The sequence below is a fragment of the Chlamydotis macqueenii genome, chromosome 5 (genome assembly GCF_036417535.1).
Source record: "Chlamydotis macqueenii isolate bChlMac1 chromosome 5, bChlMac1.mat, whole genome shotgun sequence".
Classification (NCBI taxonomy): domain Eukaryota; kingdom Metazoa; phylum Chordata; class Aves; order Otidiformes; family Otididae; genus Chlamydotis; species Chlamydotis macqueenii.
Genome location: NC_141560.1, coordinates 10,102,388 through 10,124,427, shown reverse-complemented (window position 1 = coordinate 10,124,427; position 22,040 = coordinate 10,102,388). Strand labels below are relative to the sequence as shown.

Sequence of the window (22,040 nt, the reverse complement as noted above, 5' to 3'; positions counted from 1 at the left end):
GTTTTATTGCTTTCTTTTGCCTTGGATCCACTGGTTCAGTTTTACTGAGGCTGTTGTAAGAGCTGGACACTATCACCAGTATAAACTACTGGGTTTCAAAGACAAACTGTTTCAAATTATAGGAGATGCTTTAGAGGAGCACTATGGACTAGAGATGCATCAGCTGCACATTTTGACACAGCTCCCTTGAAGAGTTTCATCTGTTAGGTCATTACTTAAAATGACTGTGTCAAAAGAAAATGGTCATTTGTAAGTATTAATCTGGTCCTTTGGGAACATAAACATGGTGTATTTACCAAATAGGTCTCTGATCCTGCACTAAACATAAAAATGAAAGTACTCCTCCTGTTAACTCCATTAAAGCAGCTGATGCTGCTAACACAGGTTTTTTTAGACTTGTGTAAGGGCTGGGATGATGGGGATCTTTGTTTCTGTCTACATGTAGTCCCTAAAAAGGCTGCATCTGCTGTGTCATTTCTGGAGCACTGATAATTTGGTCATGTCTCATCATTTAACGTACGGTGTTTCTATTGTTGTTGATGAGCACTGCTGTGGAAGTCAGCTCAAGCAAGAAATCACATAGTAACTCCAGCTACTGAGATTAAGTGTCTCAGGACACTGTTCATCCACATGAGATGGAAGTGTTTTGCAAAAGAAAGCTTCACTTAGTCCAGCAAACAAAACCAAGTCCTGAGCCAATGAGTACTCTACTGACTTTGGTATGTCCACTTCCATGTTTAAAAATGGGCATGAGTGCAAGATGGGGACTTCTGCGTAATCTCTTGCACAAGGCTCTGAGGGAAACTGTATAGTCTCAGAGCAACTGTAAATATTTGTCTTAGATTAAAATTTGGTTCAAGGGCAAAGTAAGACCATCTTACTCATTTTAACACTTACCAGTCATCTCCCTGTGTGGTCACAAGTCCCTAGGCAGCTCAGCCTTAGTCCTCCTCAGCTGTATCTTGTTTAATTTATTAGGCTATTTGAGAGTTTCTCTCAAAACCCCACCCTCCTGCACCTAAGGTTAAGTTGTGGTAATGTGGTTTCTCAGGAACAAGTGACTGTGTCCCTCCTGCCTCAGGAGTCCCCTTTGTAGAGCACTTGTAGCAACTTCCATAGGAAGCATCCATTTACCCCTTCGAAAGAAAAATCCCACTGAATGGCTGAGCAACAAGGGGAAAAAAGTAACCAGGTAGAGATTTACTATGCTGACAGCATTTGCTCTTCCTTTGTGTCACAAGAAGGTAGAAGGATCAAGATAAGTCAAAAAGGAGCCTTATGACCAGTAGTATTGCTTTGGTCCTGCCTTACGTGGCTGAAACCACCGTGAAATGTCACTTGTAAAGCAGATAGAAATGTTTCTGCTCTTTACTTTAATGGGAAGGTCATTGTGACTTCTCCGTTTCTCTGTGGGAGCTGGCAGTAGCCAGCAGTTGTGGAGAACTTTGCTAATCCATGCACCTCCTTGTTGTCTTGTAGAGCAGGAAAATGGGACTGGGGCAAGCTGCGGAGAGCCTTCCATCAAGCACGCAGTGCCCAAATCACCACAAAGCAGTGTCCAGAAGATCAGCTCAGAAGGTGAACAAATGCATTCAAGTTGATATGGACTCGAAAGAGGAGAACTCCAGTGCAGACCTGAGCCTTTCTCCAACAACTGGCCTTTCCGGGAAGCCGCAGCAATCTCCAGGGGACATGTCACCTTCCCAGCAAGGTGTTTCCTCATCCCCCCAGGGGCAGCCTGCCATGCCAGCTCTGCTACCACCGCTGACAGCCCCTCCGCCCCTGCCCCCTGGGCGTAAGGTGCCGCCTCCACCCCTTCCCATGCCTGGCATAAACGCCTCGTCGCTCCCACCTCCCCAGCCATGCAGTAATCCCGAGTGCAACCACCTTACCTGCGGATATGGGGGGCAGCCCCACCCTAAGAAGACCCCGACCTTGAGGATGAAGATGTTTCACTGGCAGAAGCTCCCCTCTGATGTGGTGAGACGTACGTGTTGGTAACGCTGGGCTGATTGGTTCATTTACTTTCCATGCAAACAAAAATGCTCGTGTTGGGGGGCTAGGCCTTGACTCACTAAATCAGGTCACATACATGGTCCTACTGCTCATTCTCAGTCCTGGAAAAAATTAGTATTCACAAATAAATATGGAAAGCCAGGCCTTTGCCAATAAACGGAGGAAATAGTAGTTATGAAAAAGCACTGAACTGAGGCTCTGTGGCTGCTAAAATTATCTTCTCTTAACCTCTCAGTCTCTATTTCTTACTTGTTAAAGTGATGTTGTGAGTCTGCACTAATTAAGGTTTGCAAAATGCTCTGAGTGTGGTGAGTGGGAAGATCTGTTGAACAGTCATGCTCTGCGGTTCTTCCAAATGAGCTCCTGGCACATCACCAGTGAGTGTCTTCTCAGCTGAAACTTTTACTTTTTTTTTTTTCCTTGCACAGCCAGATGATACATCAGCCAAGATCCAAAGCTGAAAACTCTTGTCCATAGGGCTGGGGAACATGTAAACTCAGGGTAGGATGTAGCCTCCAACTTCGTTTCATACTGACCACTGCCACGTGATTTGTGTGGGATTTTTTCCCCCACACAAAATAACATGAAGGTCTGTGGTTAACATTCGGTCTGCCAAAGGGGTTTGCAAGTCCTGTTCAAGCTTCAGCAGGGAGACTGTGAGCACATTTCCGTTTATACTGCAGCTTTTCATACTCAGTTCACACAACACAGAACTCTTAGTTGTTCTTTATTGTGCTTATCACCAAGAAAGGGGGACATGAAAGGGTAGGAACTCACTGCCATGATAGAATACATAAACATGCACATAAAAAAACAGTCTGAGCCACAGTTTCCTCTCTTGGGCAGAGATAAAAATTCAGATTTAGCCCCAATGTCTTCAGTGCCACTGTTACAATCTTTCCTAAAGGGAAAGCAGGTGAGATCCTTTGTTAAAGATTCCAGCGTTGTAGGCTAGTTCATGTTTTGATGTGCCATGTGTTATTCAGATGGCTAGTAAAGATTCTGGTAATAATGCTGAGCTTGTAAGTCCTTACCTCTCGCAAAGAGACGTTTACTGAAGTGGACACAACATCCCCCCTTTGGGTACCACAATTCTGCGATGTTTGGTCAGCAATAGCAAAAAGAATTTGGAGTAGCCCATTAAGTTCATCTGCTGTCTTCAGTTCAGTGAATTGAATGTGGTGGTAGTTTTCCAGGTTTAATTAGCCTTCCAGCCCTTGGGATGCTGTCTGTGGGAGCTGTCACTCTTAAATAATTAACATTTGTCCAGGACTAATGAGCATCGTATTTCATTCATCCTCTAAAGTGTTTTCCCTTCTGCAAGTTGCACTGCTTTGAATGTTCTCTTCTTCCTCCGTGATCCATCTTGCAGCGTCGTTCTCTTTCAGAAAGCCGCTCCATGTGGGCTGTGATGCCAAGCAGCAGCGAGGAGCTCGTAGAGCCCGACTACGCAAGCTTGGAGCTACTTTTCTCTATCCCACCAAAAGCACCTAAGGAGAAAACGGGGCCAAAAATAAAGAAATCAAAAGAGGTACTTGGGCTGCTCACTTTTTTTGTAGGGCCTGGCAAAATTATTGGAAGTGAAAAGATTATTCACTCTGTACTGTTGTTAATCTTTTATAGTAAGGTAGAAAGTTGGGGATTTTTTTAATATCCATTGCCTAAGACTGTCTTTAAAAAGCATAGGAGAGGTTTAGAATTAAACATGTTGAAGTAATTCTGCTGAGGGACAGGTCTTAGCCTGAGGAAGGGAGGATATGGAGATTTCAGTGCTAATTCTCATAAACTGGAATATTCTAGACAAAGTTCCCTCCTCTATGCCTTTGCCTCGCTGTCTTTCTAATATAGATCTAATGATCAATATGTACTGTTGCAAATTGCTCTGAGATTGAGCAATGAAGATTGTTGATAATGCTATTACTAGAGAAGAATGAATCTGTCTCAACAAACAAAAGCTCTAAAATTTCTGTTAAAATCAAGATAAGTGTGTTTTAGCTGACTGCTTTTTTTTTCTTTTCACAGATCACATTCATAGGTCCAAAGAAAAGCCTCCTTTTGAGTATATTTCTGAAGCAATTTAAGTGGTAAGATTTAGAGAGTACTATCTGAATTATTTATTTGATGTGTGTATTCAGACACTACAGAAATTAGCAGAAATACTTTACAACCACTATCTTTCTTTAGCAAGGAGTCAACTTTTTTCCTTTTTTTCCTTAAAAAAAAACCTAACGAGATGTGGCAGTCTGTTTCCAGGCAATTAATATCACATCTCAAACTGGTAAACCTAAAATTTAACACCACTAACTCCTAAAGAGAGAATATTCATCAATAACAGCACAACCATATGTAAATATATTTTTCTTCAGTATTACTGATATAAATATCAACTGCTGTCAGCACCCATTACTGAAGATTCCTGATTGGAAGTTTCAAGTAACTTAATTAATTTTAAAGAGACATCTCCAGGCATTCACATCCAAAATTGTACATAGCTTTCATTTGCAGTTTCCTATAAATAGGAAACAGTTTCTATAATTAAAACAAAGGAAATTACCAAGCCACAGGGGAAGGAAAAAAAAAAAAGGCAAAAGAAAGGAGTCTGTACTAGTTTTTGGCAAAATGTCTTTACTTTTAGATGCCTTGAAACTACTGCAGGATGAAGATGGATTTTCTGCTCTCTCCCCGCCCTTTTTGCAGTGGCCTGTGTTATGGGGGCTTTAAAAAGAAACTCAGCCTAGAAGTTCCTTTGTGTTAAGAATAAATCAGAATCAGTCAGAGGGACTTTTACATTTTATTTTATTCTTTTTCTATTGCAAACTGCTTCTCGGGGTGGGGGGAAGAGCTGTGCATAGCCTAATCCAGTCGCTGTTTCCTCTCTCTGCGTGATTCCCTGGGCAGCGGTGACCGTGGGATCAAAGAGTTGAGCCCCGCTTGCATTCGTGAAGGATGCAGGTCGGGTCCTTCCTCTGCGAGCGCTGGCGGCTGCAGGGAGCCGAGCTCTCCAGAGCCCAAACCAGAGCAGCCTGGACTCATTTCAAAGACATGTTGTCTGCGAAAGTTTCAGGGAAGGATTTTGTGTAAAACTTTCTGGGATCTTTATAAATACTTCTCAGCAGGAGAAGAGCCATCGGTTTTGGCCTTGGCTTTGCTGTAAGCAGTGGAGAAATGCAAAAGTAAATCTCTTCTCGGTGACACTGGATGATCACAGTAAACGGAGAGCCTTCAGAGTTTGTTGTGTAAAGACGAACAAAGCCCAAAAGCGTATCTAAATTATGAGGAATCTTTAAAAAATCCTTTGCTTTTTCGTATCTCTACTGCACTTCTGAGGACTAAGATCCAAAATGTAATGGGAGGCAAGTACAGCAAGAATTACTTTCTTTACTCCTACAGCACTAGCGGAGAGATTGGGGTCTTTTCTGTTTGTCATCTTAATCCTCCCTATGCCCTTGGTCCACAGCAGATCTCTCTTTCCTACAGCTCCAATGAAGAGATCGCTGCCATGATTCAGAAAGGGGATAGATCCAAGTTGGATGCTGAGATTCTGAAGCAGCTACTTAAACTGCTGCCTGAAGACCGTGAGGTATCTATTAAGTGTGTTATTCTGATGGAGTTCAGTGTGCTTTGTGCTCAGCTTGAAACGCTCATGCTGCTAAAGCAAGAAGCTATGATTGGATCCTACATCCTCGTGCACCATCCCAGTCAATGAGCTTCCAATGTAGAGTGGTGGGAAGTCTGCCCCAGCAATGGTCTGGCCTCTTCACACACAGGTTAGGCAACAGCACCTCAGGAGACTCAACACGGGTGTGGACCAACTGCTGCTCTCTATTTCCATTATTTTAATTAGATGGATGAGGTACATCAGCATTTGTGGACTTAGGTGAATAGAGAACCTTTCAGAGCAGGTTTCAGTGAGGAGAAAGGGAAAAGACCCATCTTTTTAAAGGGGCTGCTGGACTTCTATGTACTGTAGCTTGCTGAATCCCTGCCTGTGGATCAAGGATTCATCCTACAAGATGCTGTACAAATGCAGATGACCTTGCAGCTAAAATAAAACCTACAAACCAGTTCATACATGGAATTTATTGTTCCTCTGCCTCACTCCCATTGCCTGTGCACACAGCAAGTTCTGAACAGCCCATTCATTTCATGCCTGTAAGTAGCAATAATGGGCACCAGAAATACTAGTGTGGTTATTTTACTGTTTTGTTCTCCATTAGATAAATAACTTGAAATCTTGCAAAGAAGAAAAATCAGAACTAGCAAGTGCAGATCAGTTTTATCTCCATCTCTTGGAAGTTCCTAGGTAAGCAAAATTTTCCTTGTCTTCAACCCATGAGCATGGTTCTTTATAAGATTTGTGCCTAAGAATTAAGGCCTCTGTTTCTTGTGCTAGAGGGATGTTCCTGATATTCAGCCTTCAGGACAAATCATCTGACTGATATTTGTAGAGCTGGTTTGAGAAACTTTTTCTTCCCAAAGGCCAAAGAGGCTTTCAGACACCTTTGGTAAACTACAGTTAAATTAACCTTGAAATGAGAGAACTCTTGACTGTGGTACAGCTGCTATCTGTATGGCATGAAGTTGCAGACTGAATCCTGCACCAGGCTGCTGATTCACTCCACCTCTGGTTTAGAGATTCCAGTTACCAAGAGAGCCCACAAACCCATCAGTGAATCACAGCAGTGCCTGTGCTTTCACCATCTCCATAATTTTTACCAAGTCAGATGAGGTGCACACAGAGAAATCTTTATACTGCTCATAAAACCACAGTGATATGTCATAATTCATAGGAATAGCTCTCCATAAATCTGATTATTTGCCATGCCACAGACGGAGACACTTTCTGGAAAATGTCATGGTGAAAATCTGGCTTTTCATTTTCTCAAACTTATAGCTAGTTTTAAAAGTACTTTAGAAAATCTTTTCATGGCTCACTGCAAAACTAGTCTGAATTTCTCTTTGGGAAGTTAAAAGGAAGAACAAAAATCCTGGCTACTGCTGCCCAGGAATTGTCAAAAATTATTGCCTCATTATGCTAGGAAGCCACTGCCAGGTGTCAGTGCAACATTGCTTTCTGAAAGAGGAGATGACTGTTTCTACGATATTTTTTGAAATATCTGTTTGATTTATTTATAATCCAGTGCTCGTGTCTGAGCATTAAAGAGAGCACAACAATGCTGGTTCCACGCTTTGCCTAAAATGGGCGATTCTCTTGCTGAACACAAGTCCATTAATCAGGCCTGTGGCATTTGTTTTTGTGGTGTTTGTTGGGTTTTTTCCACTGATCTCTTTTAGCTACCAGTTGCGGATTGAATGTATGCTGATTTGTGAGGAAACAAAAATTCTGCTGGAGTGTCTGTGGCCAAAAGCACAAGCCATCAGGACAGCCTGTGAAAGTAAGTATAGCAGCGTGGTGTCCATGCCCAGGCTCAGTCATAGGGAGCTCCTCTTCTACTTGAATAGCGCCAATGGTAGCATATGCTATAATCTAATTGAAATGAACTTTTTAATCTCTAAATATGTAGAAGGATCAAAATTATTCTGCAGATTCCTGCTTCTAGAATTCTTTCTGCAAAATTGGAATTCATGCTGCCCTGCTCCGAAGTGGAGCTTCTGTCAACGTGAATAGCACAGACCTCCCTGCTACCAGTGGTTCTGCAGAGAAGGAGGAAATTTCCTTTATGCCAATGGCAGATTCTGTTTGAATGTAGATTAAATTTTTGTGTGTAGTAGAGATTTCTGTCCACAACAATGAATTGATTCTAGTTTTTCCTCTAGTGCACACTGGTTGCAGTCCAGCTTAGCTCTGTGATAGAGCAGATCACGGTCACATACCAGAATTTGGCTTCCAAAGCAGGTGTCCCAGATGATGTTCACCAGAGTTTCAGGAACCCCCTCCACACAAAATTAAAACTGGTTTTAATTTTAAGTCAGATCTTTCTTGAAGTTGTTCTTGCATTCTAGCATCAGTTTTGTAGTTTTAGGGAGACGTTGACCTCCTGTTGAACAGTTATAAACTTCAAAATTTCTGTTTATGTTTATGTTTGTACGTAAACTTGACTATACCTGGCTGTCTGATGCCAGTGCTGTAGTCACTCTTCACTGTATCTCAGTCAACAGCTCTCTGCAGTCCCACCCTGTCATCCCTGCTCTCCCTCCATCCCTCCGCGTGGGTCAGTGTATCTGTTCTAGTTCTGCCATAAACTTTATTCTTACCCCAGATTCTCCTGCTAAAATGTACAGCTCCTGGTTATCACTCTCACTAACGATGATAGCGAGGCAAAAAGCCCTTTCCTTTTCTTAACCTAGAATACTGTGTGCTGGAAATGTTTATACACTTTCTCATATGCAGTTCTCCCTCATAAGCAGCTGCAGGGCTGACACATCTATGCTCCAAACTTGATGGGAAAACTAGTTTTCCATCAATTTGTAGAGAAGAAACCACAGTAGAAGCTTACTCATTCTACTTCCATTCAGCTGAGTTATTTCTGTACTGGCATATTTCCAAATCCATAACAATGGCTTGACATAATCTTGGATGAGAATTTTGTTACCCTCACTGTCAAACTTAAGGAAAATCCTATTTCAGATCATTTAATTTATTGAAAATGTCTCTCTTTTTATTCCTCAGCACTTCTTACCAGTCACCGATTGCCAATTTTCTGCCAATTGATTCTTAAAGTTGGAAACTTTCTGAATTACGTAAGTAAACTCATTTCTTTAGTTGCTGTATTTCTAAAGATAACAGAAAATACAAACGCAAGATTTAGAAACTGAAGGAAGGAACTTTTTTCTATATCTTCTAGGGGCATCACACTGGAAATGCTGGAGGTTTTAAAATTAATGCCTTGCTCAGACTAACAGAAACAAAAGCAAACCAAAGCCACATTACTCTGCTTCACCATATTTTGGAGGTACAACAAAGCTGTGAAATTACTCCTGTGTGCATTATTCTCAAATATTCATTCCCTAGAAACTAAGGGGCTTTGACCTCAGTAGCACCTCCCTGTCAGCATCTGAAGGGTGAGCCTTTTTGCCTGAAATATGATGAAAACTTTTCCACCATTCTCTAGGCAGATGGGATGAAATCCATATGCAGTAATGTTTTGAAAGTTAACACTAGGTTTCCTTTCTCAAGTTTGCTTAATATGTCTGCTTGCTCTTCTCTTCCTCCTCTTCTCCAACTGCTCTCTCATGTTGACATCTCCCAAACGCATCTGTCAAATGAAATTAATTTCAGTGGTATAAAGACAAAATCTCAGGTCAGCTTGTGCACTGTGGCAGCACATGGGATGTAAGCCTGAGCAGTTAGAAGAGCCTTTCACTTTCTTTTTAACTCCCTATGGGTGCCAACATGAGAAAAAGAATTAACAAGACTAAATTCACCCATGTGCTTATAAGAATGAAAACTGAAGTGTTAATTTTTCAGTCATCCAGCTTAAAAACTTTCCTTTCCTACTCTTTGACTGGCTATGTAAGGTAACCATTTTTCACTTCAATTTTAGGAGGTTGAAAAAAACCACATAGACCTGCTGCAGCTTCCCACAGATCTTGACTTTGTTTCCAAGGCAGCAGGGTAGGACTTTATTGTTTGTTTTTGTCATGTATGAATTGCCAATCTCTTTAAAGCCAACAAGGAGCTGAGTCATTTTATGGTGGTGTAAAAAGGCCACAGAACTTCTTTGCTGTGAGAGAGAGGTTCCCTTCTAACACCAAACAGTGTGGAGGTTTATAATTAACCTGGTTAAGACTTTTTTACATGCAACTCAGTGTGATTTTTCTTTCGGACGCTCCAGTACTACCTTAGAAGTAAAACTGTGTAAATAGTGAACTCTCTCATTTTCAAGGACTGGATTCTTCTTCCCACATATTGCAATAGAAACACACCTTCCCTGAAATGTCTGAGTCCTACTCATGTGCAAGCCCATCAGGTGGTACCTGCACAGGGCTGCTGTCAGGAGGGAATGACTGGGGTGATTCACTGGCAATTGCAGGGCCTCAGGAGTCCCTGAGTTGAGTATCAGCACAAGTTTCTAGTAGATGTGAGCAGAAAGAAAAAATTTATTCCTGCAGACTTTCCCCCATGTGCCTGAAAGCCTCATGAGTGTAACATGAGCTCTTTCTGTTTAGCTCAGAAGAATAACACGGAGATACTTAAAATTACACTAATCAGAATCCATATTTAGGATTAACATTTTTTAATCCTGTTATGAATTCATAGGAACCTTGCAGTGTTTTACATTTCCTTGTAACTAGAAGCAGGGGTAACTTTTATATCTGGAGATGGATAGATATTTGCTAAGTAGCTGCTAAATAATTTTTTAAAGTATTTTTATTCAGTAATGCCACAGAAAATATTATGGCTTTTCTGAGTTATCAGTGCAGAATTTAAGTTGGATATTGTTTTGAAACAAGAATTTCTTTTTGGGTAGTGTCATAATAGAAATATTTTGTTATCTGAAACTACATCTTTCTAGTCAATGATATAAATGTACTCTTCTTTATAAAGTAATTGCCCTCTAGCTTAGTCAAACTCTCAAACTTACAAAATCGATTTCGTAACCAACCTGTGAAGAACTGTTTACAATGTGAGTCCTGCAACGGGCGCTTCGAACGCTGCTCGTATCTGGATGCACCCTGGCACAGCCCGTCAGGTTTACCTGATCCAGCACCTTTTGTCTGGCACAAAGGGGAGGTCAGCACCAGAGATGATGTTGGTTCGGCAGTGTAACATGTTTGGGTCTCCACAGGAGCTAAATGAACTCTGGGAAGAGATAGAGTTTTGAACTATAAATACATTAGGGAGAAAAGGCAAGAGGGGAAAAGAACCAGCTGAGTAAGGACAGTATTGGCACAAGGGAGATGAGCATGTGGTGCCTATGAATAAAAATAGGCTAGAAATTTCGCAGGAGTTTTTTGAATTCTAGAACAGTGAGGTTCCACAGTCTGTCCAGGCAGGTAGTGAGGGCAAAAGCACAGATTCTTTCTTAGATGAGGGTTTGAGCACGTAGAAAAAGATTTATATAGAGGAAAACTACCTGCAAAAGCAGGGTCTGGGTTGAACAATTAATTCTATGTTCATTGCAGAGATGATAGTGTTTATAATAATTTTTTAACTTAATGAAAACAGAAGACCCACCCCTTCAATGTACTTTCCCTTTTGTGGACCTTTCAGAATCCACTTTGACGTTATGCGGGCTGAGGCAGGTGCCAATTTGAAGAAATTGTTGGAAATAGAGAAGCGTTTATTTTTGTCGACAGACGATTTAAAAATACAGCATGCACAATCTGTTCAAGTAGGTAATGTGGGTGTGACATACTTCCCATCCTTCTTCCTAAACACTTTCAATCTTTTCTCAAAGGCACTGTAATTCAGGTTGCAAATGGACATAGAGGTCTATGGGAAAGGGGTCATAACTACCCTCCCCCTGCGCTGTGGTGGGAAGAGACCCTCAGATTTTCCTCCACTTCCGTAATGTGGTATCGTGACAAGGAAACTGCTGAGGACAGTCAGCTCTATGTGTGGGCAAAAGAAAGGAAGGCCCTAAAAATGAAATGTAGGATGCAACTATAAATGTGTGCAGTACAGCACAGAAACATGGTTTGTCTTGCTTTTTTTTTTTTTTTTAATGTATCTAAACATCCTAGCTCTCCGTGTTCTCAAAACTGGGTCACTTAACTAAAGCTAAAAGGCAGAAATCCTGGTGCTTTATCTCCCTTGATGGGTCATCCCAGGTCGTGCCAAATTGCCATGTGGTTGTACGCTGAAAGTGGCAACATACAGTGAGCTGCTTCGGGCCAAATGAAACCCGTGGAAATGCAGACAGTTCAGTTAAGGGGAAAATATCACACATTGTGAACCAATCTGAATGGTCAGGTGTTTAAAAAACTGATTGCTTTGGGTTAACTGGCTTGAGCCTTCTGGGCAGCTCAGAATACGTCACTTCTTAATGTGCACAAATTGTGTTGCAAACTGTGTCTCAGGGCAGTCTCGATGCTTCAAAGGACCTGCAGAAGGAGTTTGCCACCATTGAAAAGAAGAAGGAAGAACTTGCTGATTATCTTTGTGAAGACAGAAAAAAATTATGCTTAGAAGATGTATTTAACACAATGAAAACCTTCAGAGAGCTCTTCCTCAAGGCCTTACAGGTGGTTTGCATTTGTGACTGTTTATAAATAGATTGAAAACTTTTTTTTTTTTAAAGGAAGCCAAAATTTATTTTTTCTTTTACTCCAAGTTGAGTTACCTAAACACTGACTGCAGGAGTAAATGAAAGTAATTATTTCATTGCAACGTGCAGCAAGAGATGAGCATGTCAGGAAATATAAAATGTGATTTCTTATTTTTTTTTTCCTATGGAGAACAGAGAACCTGCCAAGTTGTTGTTCCCATTGAAAAAATATTAATCAGGCCTCAATGCAATAGGAGCATCCTCCTACTACATACTTCACACCTGAACTAATGTACTTCCTCCAGGGTTTTCTTAATGCCAGGTGATAGTGGCTTCACATTTATATATTTTAACAGCAGCAATCACCCATTCCTGCACTGACTCCAGCAGAGCCCAAGCCTGGATTTGCCTTCTGTAGAGGGAATCCTCCGCATTACGACAAGTATTGACAGAATACGGACAACTATGCCGGGCAACGTCAAGGCAAGAGAGGGTGAAGGAGTGCTTTAGGGCAGATCCTAGTTTCAGATCAAAGCAAAGGAGCTTCTGAGGAAATGTTGGAAGATGAAAGAGATATCCTGTAATGTTCCCACTACCTGCTCTTCCTGTGAGGCACTTGACTTCAATTTTGCAAGCAATACAGCTACCCAGGCTCCAAAATAAAGTGATAGCATCACAGGCAGTCTGGAGAAAAAAAAAAACCTGCAAACCACAGATCCCTTGGCAATCCACTTCACCCTTAGAGTTCTAAAACCGTAGGCAGGAAGGAAAGAATTAAGAGAGTTGAGAACATCATGGCTCAGCATCTGTGGAGAGCTATACTGGAAAACTGCTGTGAAGGGTAAATCCAGCAACTGCAGTTCTTTCAAGAAACAGTCCCAATAAACATTATGTGGTGTCCTAGTACAGCTGCAGAAGATTTAAACTACTTTTTTGGGTGCTGCTTGTTCACAGCCAGGCTGGGGCAGTTAGAAAAATGCTTCTTTTTATCTACCCCACATGTAAATTCCCTTTCATCCTATTTTTGGTTCAATTTCTCAGCAGCACCTCACCTCAAAGGTACCACAGCCGTTAGCCACACTGTATGCATTTCCTGTTACCTTCGTTGCAGATCTGTAATGTAATCTCCTCTCCCTTCTTGCCTTGCTTTCTATGACTGTAGTAAAGATACGGTCTATGCTTGAAACAGCAACATGAAGAAAAGTTGAAGGTTTTAATTTTATTGTTCTGTGATTTTGATTTTTACACTAGACTCAACCATGTGCATCATCTCTTTCCAGTGCCATTTGATGGAAGCTTTAAGCCTAAGGTGTAACTTTTATTTTGAGATGAGCCTTCTGTGTAAAGCAGGTCTCTTAGAACTACCAACATCATTGGCGCTATCTTTTCATTTTCAGATCAAATAGGAAGGGAAATAATTTTGATAAATAGTGACCCTTCACAGCTCCTAAGCTTACCTAGAGAGATTTTGCTGTTGCTACTTCTTTGTTTAAACAAAATCCTTCTCCATTCCCTGAGGGTTCTTTCTGGTCTCTTATTCTTCAGGTAACAAAAACTGAGCTATGCAAATGAAATTACTATAATAAGAATCTGCCCTCTTCCTCTCCATCTACTTGAAGAGGTGGGAGAAAAAAAAATGGAAAAAAAAAAAAAAAAAAGCTTTTGAAACAGCCAAACAATCCCCAAAACTGACAGAGTGCAAAGGAGCTGTTTCATCACCCAGGACTGATGACTGCTTCACCAATTCTCAAAAAGTAAAAGGAGGAGATGTCAGGAGAAAGGAGACAGGGAGAAAATAGCTTCCTAGCTCAAAGATAAAAAAGCAGAACTGGAGATGTACCGAGAACTGAGTTGTAAAATTGTGGGGAAAAGAACCACTGTGTGATTATAGGGGACTGGGAGAAATATTTGATTTCCCTTAGCACTTGCAGCTGTTCAAAAAGGGGAGGTCCCCACAAAGAGACTGTTTAATCTCAGGAAAAGGAAAAAAAAAAGTTACACAAAATCTGCTCTAGGAAGCACTCAGTTGATGACAGAGGTCATAAAGCCAGCCCTGCGCAGGGATAGCTCCTCCGAGTGCTCCCCTAGGATAAGGAGGCTGGAGCAGCTGCTCCTCGGTAGGGTGCATATGGTGTCGGAACGGGATGTGCTTTAGATAGCGTGGGGATAAACAGTTGTCATGGAGTATCTTTTAATTCAAAGACCAAGCAAGTATCTAACGTCACACAAAGTGCAAATCCGAAGTGACAGCCCTCTTTCATTTAATCTCATCCATACGGCTGCCTTCGGTAATCCTGGAGATGGAGAAGGGATTGTGAACATCCATTCCCCTGCCTTGCTATCACTTATCTTGTGGGGATTTCTTGTGTTGAAGAAACTCTGTTAAATGTTTGTGATGAATCATTATGTATATTTTTTTTTTACTTCTTTGAACAATTCAGTTCAGGCTTGCTCAATCCAGAAATTTATTCCTAATGTGTTTTGATTTGTTCTCAGTAGCATGTGTGCTGCTCAAGTAGCAGGACAATGTACCCCTGAATTCCCCTTCTTTATTTCTAGTGGCATGTAACGCAGAGACAATCTCCCAGGGCCCATAGATCTGCAAGTTTCTCAACAGCCATAATATCTCAAAGACATTATGCTAAGACACAGCAGGAATTTCTCAGGCAAGCACATAGGAGGCATACAGTGATGAAAGGCTTTTAGCCTCTCCACTAGACTTCACCACCTGTACCTTGTTCTTTCAGAAGCACCCTCCATTCAAGGCAAATATACCCTTTTCTTTCTTTGTCAAGAGTACATCAGTTTTCTCTCCTTTTCTAGGCATTCAGTAAAGGTCTTCATAACCTTGAGTTGATAATGCTCCTGTATTTCAGAGAGACTAACCTTCTTGATGTTCACAGGTTTTCTTCATTTGTCTGGAAATTTTTGTGAATCAAAGGATTTCAGGTTTTGACTTTTTGTAAAGGCTCTGAGAAACCTGTGCATGTTTTCTGGGATTTCCTCAGTCCATCTTGTGGAAACAGTGGAAAATGATCTATAGCAATCAACCAAATCTATTACCGCTATGGGAACATGTCTTTTCTGCTGCCAAACTCTCAGCAAAGGAGACCAGATGTGTTTCATCAAGAATCCTATCTGCACCTAATTATAAACATTTTCCTGGACATTATTAAATTTTGTAATACGACACAGCAGCACCCTTCTCTTAACGTCGCAAATCTCTATGGCAGCACGCCAAATAATTACTGACGCACCGACAACATGCAGATCAGCTACTGACTGGTGGCAGTCCGAAGCAGGCAAGCTTCCAGGTGGTGATGGCAAATGTTCTGATGATGATTGCAGCTCTGGAACAAGGACTGCATAAGCTTTTAAGAAAATGGCTTTTGTCACCTTGATGTTCTGCTACAGTTAGCCCAGTTGTTCAGAACCACCCTCTCCTACTATTGTGCTGCTTGTCAAAACTCAGATACACTCCACCACTGAGTAAACACCTTCCTTTACTAGCAGTAATTGTTCAATTTATTTATCTTCCTCCATTGTTCATATCATCCCAGCACCAGCAGCTCTGTGGAAAACAGAGTCCTGCCAGTCTGCATAAATCCCAACAGGATTTATGCCATCCTGGCAGTTGTGTGACTGGTACCCACAGACATCCAGCTTGGACTCTGCCACTCAACACCACTGCAGAAATACAGCTGGCAGATTTAATGGGTGTCTGAAGAGAAACTGTGAATTGCTGCTGAACACAGTTGAGTTCCTGAAATTTCTAATAGAAATCCCTGAATACAAACAATATAAAATCAAGGTTGCTATGCGATAAGTCTCCTGAATGCTAATGAAGTTAAACTAATGTTCTGGTTTGTAGACAAAGGGACTAATTAAGAAAAATGCATTTCAGTCCATAGTTGAATGTTGCAGTTAATGAAATAGTTTGCTGGTAACATCATCGTAATGGAGAAGGCCAAAGGGACTGACCAGGAGGCTTTGTTCTGCTATTTACCCTCAAACCCCAGCAGCTGAGAGCTTTAAGTGTGCATAGGGCATATTCAGAATAACTATTCATTGCAAACTGAGAGTGTCTTAACCAACTTTTCCTCCAGTAACTCCTCTTATTTTATTTTTTTTTTATTTTTCATTCTATCTGAATGTAGGAAAATCAAGAAAGGAAGGAGCAAGATGCAAAGACTGAGAAAAGGAAGAAACAGCTTAAAGGAGAAGATGCGAAGAGGCTAAAGGCAGAGTATGGAAAAAGTAGTACATTTAACAAAAAATAATTCTGGTTTTATTAGCCAATCTTTTGTTAATTAGGAGGAAATTACCTGTTTAGCTGTGGATGACTGAATACAATGAGAGTGATTTAGCCACGGATGATGTAGTTGTCAAGCAGATAGTATAGGAAGAGATCAATTTTCAAGTGCATGTGAATGCTTGGAAGAAATCATGACAGGGATATTAGAAAAAATATCACTCCCAATGAGCAAGCTACTACCATTTTGCTTTGAGGGGGGTGATATTCTGCTATTGCTCTGAATAGTTGTTGTAAGACTTTTAGGGGTATAGAAAGTTGCATATACTTGAGCTTCAGACTGTGCTGTGTCGCTGCGGTAGGCAAGTTGTGTCACGTGTTACCACAACATTTGCTTTTTTCCGATCAGAGGTCTGATTCCTCAAAGCAGTTATGTATGTGCTTAAAGGAGCATCTGCGCTTTGCTGAAGAACGGCAGATTGACATAAATGCAGAAAAGCATTTGTTGTGCTGGTCCTACCTGGGTAGCACTTCCAGTGCTAACATTGCCACGTGTGTATTTTAAAATTTTATTTTGGAAAATTCTTGGCATCGACTTTTCTTGAAAATTTCTGACAATAACATTTGGTTACAATTCTTGATTCTTCAGAGAACCACTGCAATAATGGCATTAGTAAATCTGAGTGGAGTTTATGTAAGTATTACACTAGATGCTCACCCATCAAAAGACTGTGCTTTTCCTTGTATCTGGCATCTAACTAAATGGCCTTCTTTCAGCTCCTCTTTGACAGTTACTCATCTTTAGAAATACATTTTAAAAATACATAAAATTCATTGAAAACTGACCAAAACAAAGTTTTCAATATTGTCTTGACAAGCTGTACTGCCAATATGTTTTATGTACTTTGCAATCATAACATGCTTAATGTAAAGCTTCAGATTAAAACAATAAACCTTTTTGCTGTAAATACAGAAAAGGAACTTCATATATAGTAAAATAATATTATAAAGTGACATTCAGCAGCTGTAAGGATTAAAGGAGTGCTTCAACGCTGTGAAGAGGAGCACGAGACCAGAAGAACCTTCTGCACTTCCAACACACAGTTTAGATGGAACTGTCATTATTTTTGTGAGAGGCTGGATTTAATTCCTGGGGTATAAACTTAAACATGAGAGACCATTTAGACTCTGAATTATTTTTCAGTACTTCTTGTAGAAACCCATGCGTAGCACTGGTGTCAATGAGAATCAGGCATTTTTTTAATCTATTCTAATCTCCATCAGGATATGGTGACATAAATTATAGAGGGCATCAGATCTGGCATGGAGGATGTTGGAGCTCATTTTAACATTCTTCACTCTATGTAAAACCCTTTTTCTTCTTTTTAAGCATATAATTACAAAGTTAAATAATAATTTCCTGTATTTATTTTCTGAAGGAGGGAATGAAAAGACAGTAAATCTGGTGAAACCCTATTAGCATGTGCTGATAGGATTACCAAGGCCTGGTTCCACAAAGAATTAAGTACACCTTTAACTTTGCAGGTATCTCTCTTGAAGGCAGCGATACGCAGCACACAGGGTAATCCTGTGCATAAATCTTTAAGGCCCCAATCCTACAGCCTTTGAATCTCTGACCTTAACTCCAGTCACATGCTCTGTCCATGTCGATATCTGGTTTAGCCAGTTGTCTGAGGATCATTTCTCCACAGTTGACAGACTGCCGCGGACAGCACACAGCAGCAAAGTCTCCCGGGGCAGGCAATGTTCTCACTCTCCCGAGTTCCAACAGAAGACGTGAAGGCAGAAGCACCCATCACTGATGGATTGTTAACAAAGGAAAGCTTGCAGCTACTGAAAACTGCTGAGAACCAAGCTGAGTCACAAGTTGTTACCAAAATTCAAATGTATGGAATAATAAAGAGAACAGATTATTATCCTACTTCATTCCACGTATTAAAACCAGCTTTTTAAAGTAAAATTTAAGATAGGATTTCCAAAATAATTTGGTGACAGGGTCCTACTGATTCCAGGGACTCAGACATCTAAGGTTTTTTTACCTTCTCTGAACATGTTTACATATGTATTTACATTAACATTTTTTTTTCCATGCTTGACCATAGATTAAGCAAGTATTCTGCTCTATTTTCTTCAGCTTCTGTTGCAGCAGCTTCCGTTACTGGGCATATAAATTCTTCAGGAAAATGGTATCAGATACTTGCAAAGACCAATTCTGTATGTTATTTCAAGAAAAATAAAATACCTGGGTTTCTTTCAAGAGAAATAAAATATAGAGGTTTCTTTAGCTAACCAAATGCAAAAATGAGCTGCTTCTTATGAAACGTGGGGACACAGCAAATGGGTGGAGTAAGCACCAGAACAAAAACACTTAAGAACAAAATATGGAAATGTACAGTTAAAAATCTAGTGAGAATTTATGTATGTCACTCTAACACTGTAACTGCAGCAGAAAATAAAATGCTATTAAAAGATGAAGAGGAAGTAAATTCTGATGAAGAGTACAGGAGCTCCACAGCATAACTACCATCATTACGTATAGAAACCAACTGCAAAAGCAGACCTCCAGTCCAATTTCTTATATTATATATATTCAGAATCAAATACAAGACCTTTTATCTGGCAAAATTCTTGTTGTCTGTACTTACACAGGACTTAATCATTTGGCTGTAAGTAGCAAACTGATGTATGAAAAAATGTCATCAGCATAAATTGGTCTTGCAATAGTAAAAGTATCCAGTCTTCACGAGCTGAGGAAATAAGCAAAAGTTCTGCTGCTAAAAGCTTACTGCTACTGCAAAGATTTTTTTTTTTAACAGCTTGACCCTGCACCCTGGAGTTCAATGAGTTTGCCACAGCTCTTTTACTGGGAGTCTGGCAGACTTCAGGCCATGCTCTCACAGGCATAAAGGAGCACAGCCATATTGCAATGCTCCTTTAACCTCTCTTAAAAATATACATCCTCCTGCAGAATCTCCAACTCATTATAGTGGCTGGACAGGCAATTCAAATTGAGCTCATTTCATTAAAATCTGTTTTTAAATGTTTCCACAGGCTTTATGCAACCTTATTTCTGTGCGTATTATTTACTCAAACAGCTGAAATAACGTGAAGAAGCCTCTGATTTTTGTATCAGTTTCATTATTTGTTGGGCAGAGAAAGATGCTGCATAAGATGATAAGAGGGCTGGAGCACCTCTCCTATGAGGACAGGCTGAGAGAGTTGGGGCTGTTCTGCCTGGAGAAGAGAAGGCTCCGGGGAGACCTTATAGCAGCCTTCCAGTGCCTAAAGGTGGCCTACAGGAAAGATGGGGAGAAACTTTAGCAGAGGCTGTTGTGATAGGACAAGGGGTAATGGTTCTAAAATAGAGGGAGGTAGATTTAGATTAGATATTAGGAAAACAATTTTTACAATGAGGGTAGAGGAACACTGGCACAGGTTGCCCAGAGAGGTGGTGGATGCCCCATCCCTGGAAACATTCAAGGCCAGGCTGGACGGGGCTCTGAGCAACCGGATCTGGTTAGAGATGTCCCTGCTCCTTGCAGGGCAGTTGGACTAGGCGGCCTTTAAAGGTCCCTTCCAACCCAAACCATTCCATGATTCTATGATTCTATAATTCAGCTATTAGAGAGCTCACCCTAGGATGCCACAGACACAGAGTCCTGCTCACATCTCTAGTCAAGGGAAGCACACAGATTTGAACCAGTGCCTGTTACATCGCAGCTGAGACCCTTAACTCCTCAGCCAGCCTGTGGTGATAGTCCAAATACAATTTTTGGAGGGAATTTGCTCTGGTTTATACATTCCCTGTTCATGAGGAAGAGAACTGATAGCAAAGCAGAGTACCCGATGCAAGACCCCTCTCCACTGCTTGACAGAAGAAGCTGAACTGTGGCATAAATCACCTGTGCCCACCCACAGACATGTAGATGATTACAGAATCGGGTGACAGCTCAGCAGCTTTTTAAGTGTTGCTTAAGCATTTGACCAGAACATCTGAACAGGTGGGTATGTACTTTTTGAGGATTTAGGCCAAAGTCTTCAGAAAAGACCTACAGCGCTGGGACTTACACAGTTAGTAAAGTTGGTCTGACTCAAAGCAGTTAATGTCAAAACATTTTTGCCTAGTCACTTCTCAAAAATGCCCAATGAGACAGGAATTCCACAGCCTGGACAAACTGTGCTAAGATGATGATAAAATACTGCTATGACCTTAGCAGCAGTGTTGCAGCAAAGCTGGTCTTATTCACAGCTTCTCTTTCAAGCTTTATAAAGCTTTATATGCCTTCAAGTTTGTCCACGTTCATCAGATCAGTTGCTTAGTCTAATAAAAGATGCAAACTCTTTTCATTTCATCCTATTGATGATGATACCACTCCATTTTAATTTGCAGCAGCCTTTTACATATTTGGAGACTGTTATCATGTCACCTCTGGTCTTTTTTTTTCCCAGTCCTTTCAGTTGTTTCACCCTAAGGTTTTCCAAATCTGTGTCCATGAATTTGTCTCTCTCTTCTAGATTTTCTTCAACTGCATGTCATTGTTCTTCCATCTCAGCATCATGTTTGACTTCTTTTGCAACCATATAACATTTTGACTCCTATTCAGAGAAGTGTCCTGGCCTCCAGCATCATTCTTGTTGCTTCCAGCTTCATGCCATCTGCACATTCAATAAATGCACTCTCTATTGTGTGCTCTAAGTCTTTCATGAAAACAGAAAAAATTAGGGACCACAAACAGAGCTTTTACAATTTGATGTGCACTTTGTCCAAATAAATCATTCTCTACTACTCTCCAAGTAGTAGAGAATGTGTTTTTGTAGCAATCTAGTATTTTTATCAGGGCTGTGAACAAAAAAGTGTTTGGTAAAAATTTAGTTCTGAAAAGAAACAGTATAGTTTTGCTTAACCTACTCTGTAGTAAATCTAAAGTGCACTGCCTTAATCATGTGAATGTATTTTGCTCCTATTAGTTGCCCTAAAGTAAAAAGCACTGGTTTTTTATTGAAGAAGGCAAATGCTTGAAAGTTTTTCTGTGAAACTGCAAAGGTCAAGCATTGTCAGGTGAACTGGTTTTAATGGAAGAGCTCTGAGGAACAGGGAGCTCCTCTGAGGTACTGATACTGATTACTGAACTAATGGCTCATTCCCTTCTTTTCCCCTCATTCCCTTCTTTTTGGTGTACCCAGCACTAGGTGACTCACAGAGGACGGGGACGCTGCACAGCCCTTACCAGTCTCATGCACGACCTCATTGCTCTTTTCATGTATTACTCAGTTTAAAAGTCAAACATTCACTTTTAACTGAGCAAAATCTACCTTGAAGATTTGATTTTTTTCTCTCATATATCAAAATGGATTTAAATCCACTGATTTCAGAGGACTTGAGTTTGTTTTTAAAATATAAGAATAATAATGTATCACTTCAAGTAATGAACTGCTTCATACTATTTCTATGCCGAGTTACATGTTTTGAAGTTTTACAAAGAGAAGTGTTCCTCTGGTCCATTAGTTTGCTTGCAAAGTGTTCAGTAATTTTTTCATATAAAACAGTTTACAGAAATGGATGGTTTTACACTGTTGGC

At 40.6% G+C, this 22,040-nt stretch overlaps 1 protein-coding gene across 1 annotated transcript; it reads left to right on the top strand.

Annotated features, from left to right (window-relative positions):
* The first annotated feature begins 1,159 nt into the window (after positions 1-1,159).
* Positions 1,160-16,468, top strand: LOC147600485 (inverted formin-2-like). The gene is made up of 13 exons (XM_086748444.1): positions 1,160-1,192; positions 1,480-1,987; positions 3,405-3,547; positions 4,039-4,100; positions 5,494-5,596; positions 6,234-6,319; positions 7,312-7,412; positions 8,648-8,718; positions 8,823-8,930; positions 9,522-9,592; positions 11,192-11,312; positions 12,001-12,165; positions 16,346-16,468. The coding sequence occupies exons 1-13, from the start codon at positions 1,160-1,162 to the stop codon at positions 16,466-16,468; spliced, it is 1,695 nt and encodes a 564-aa protein (XP_086604570.1).
* The last annotated feature ends 5,572 nt before the right edge of the window (positions 16,469-22,040 follow it).

Coding starts and splice junctions, on each gene's coding strand:
- LOC147600485 (XM_086748444.1), top strand. CDS start 1,160: ATGGCTGAGCAACAAGGGGAAAAAAGTAACCAG. Junction 8,719..8,822: donor TTGGAAACTTTCTGAATTAC/GTAAGTAAACTC, acceptor TATATCTTCTAG/GGGCATCACACTGGAAATGC. Junction 12,166..16,345: donor TCTTCCTCAAGGCCTTACAG/GTGGTTTGCATT, acceptor ATCTGAATGTAG/GAAAATCAAGAAAGGAAGGA.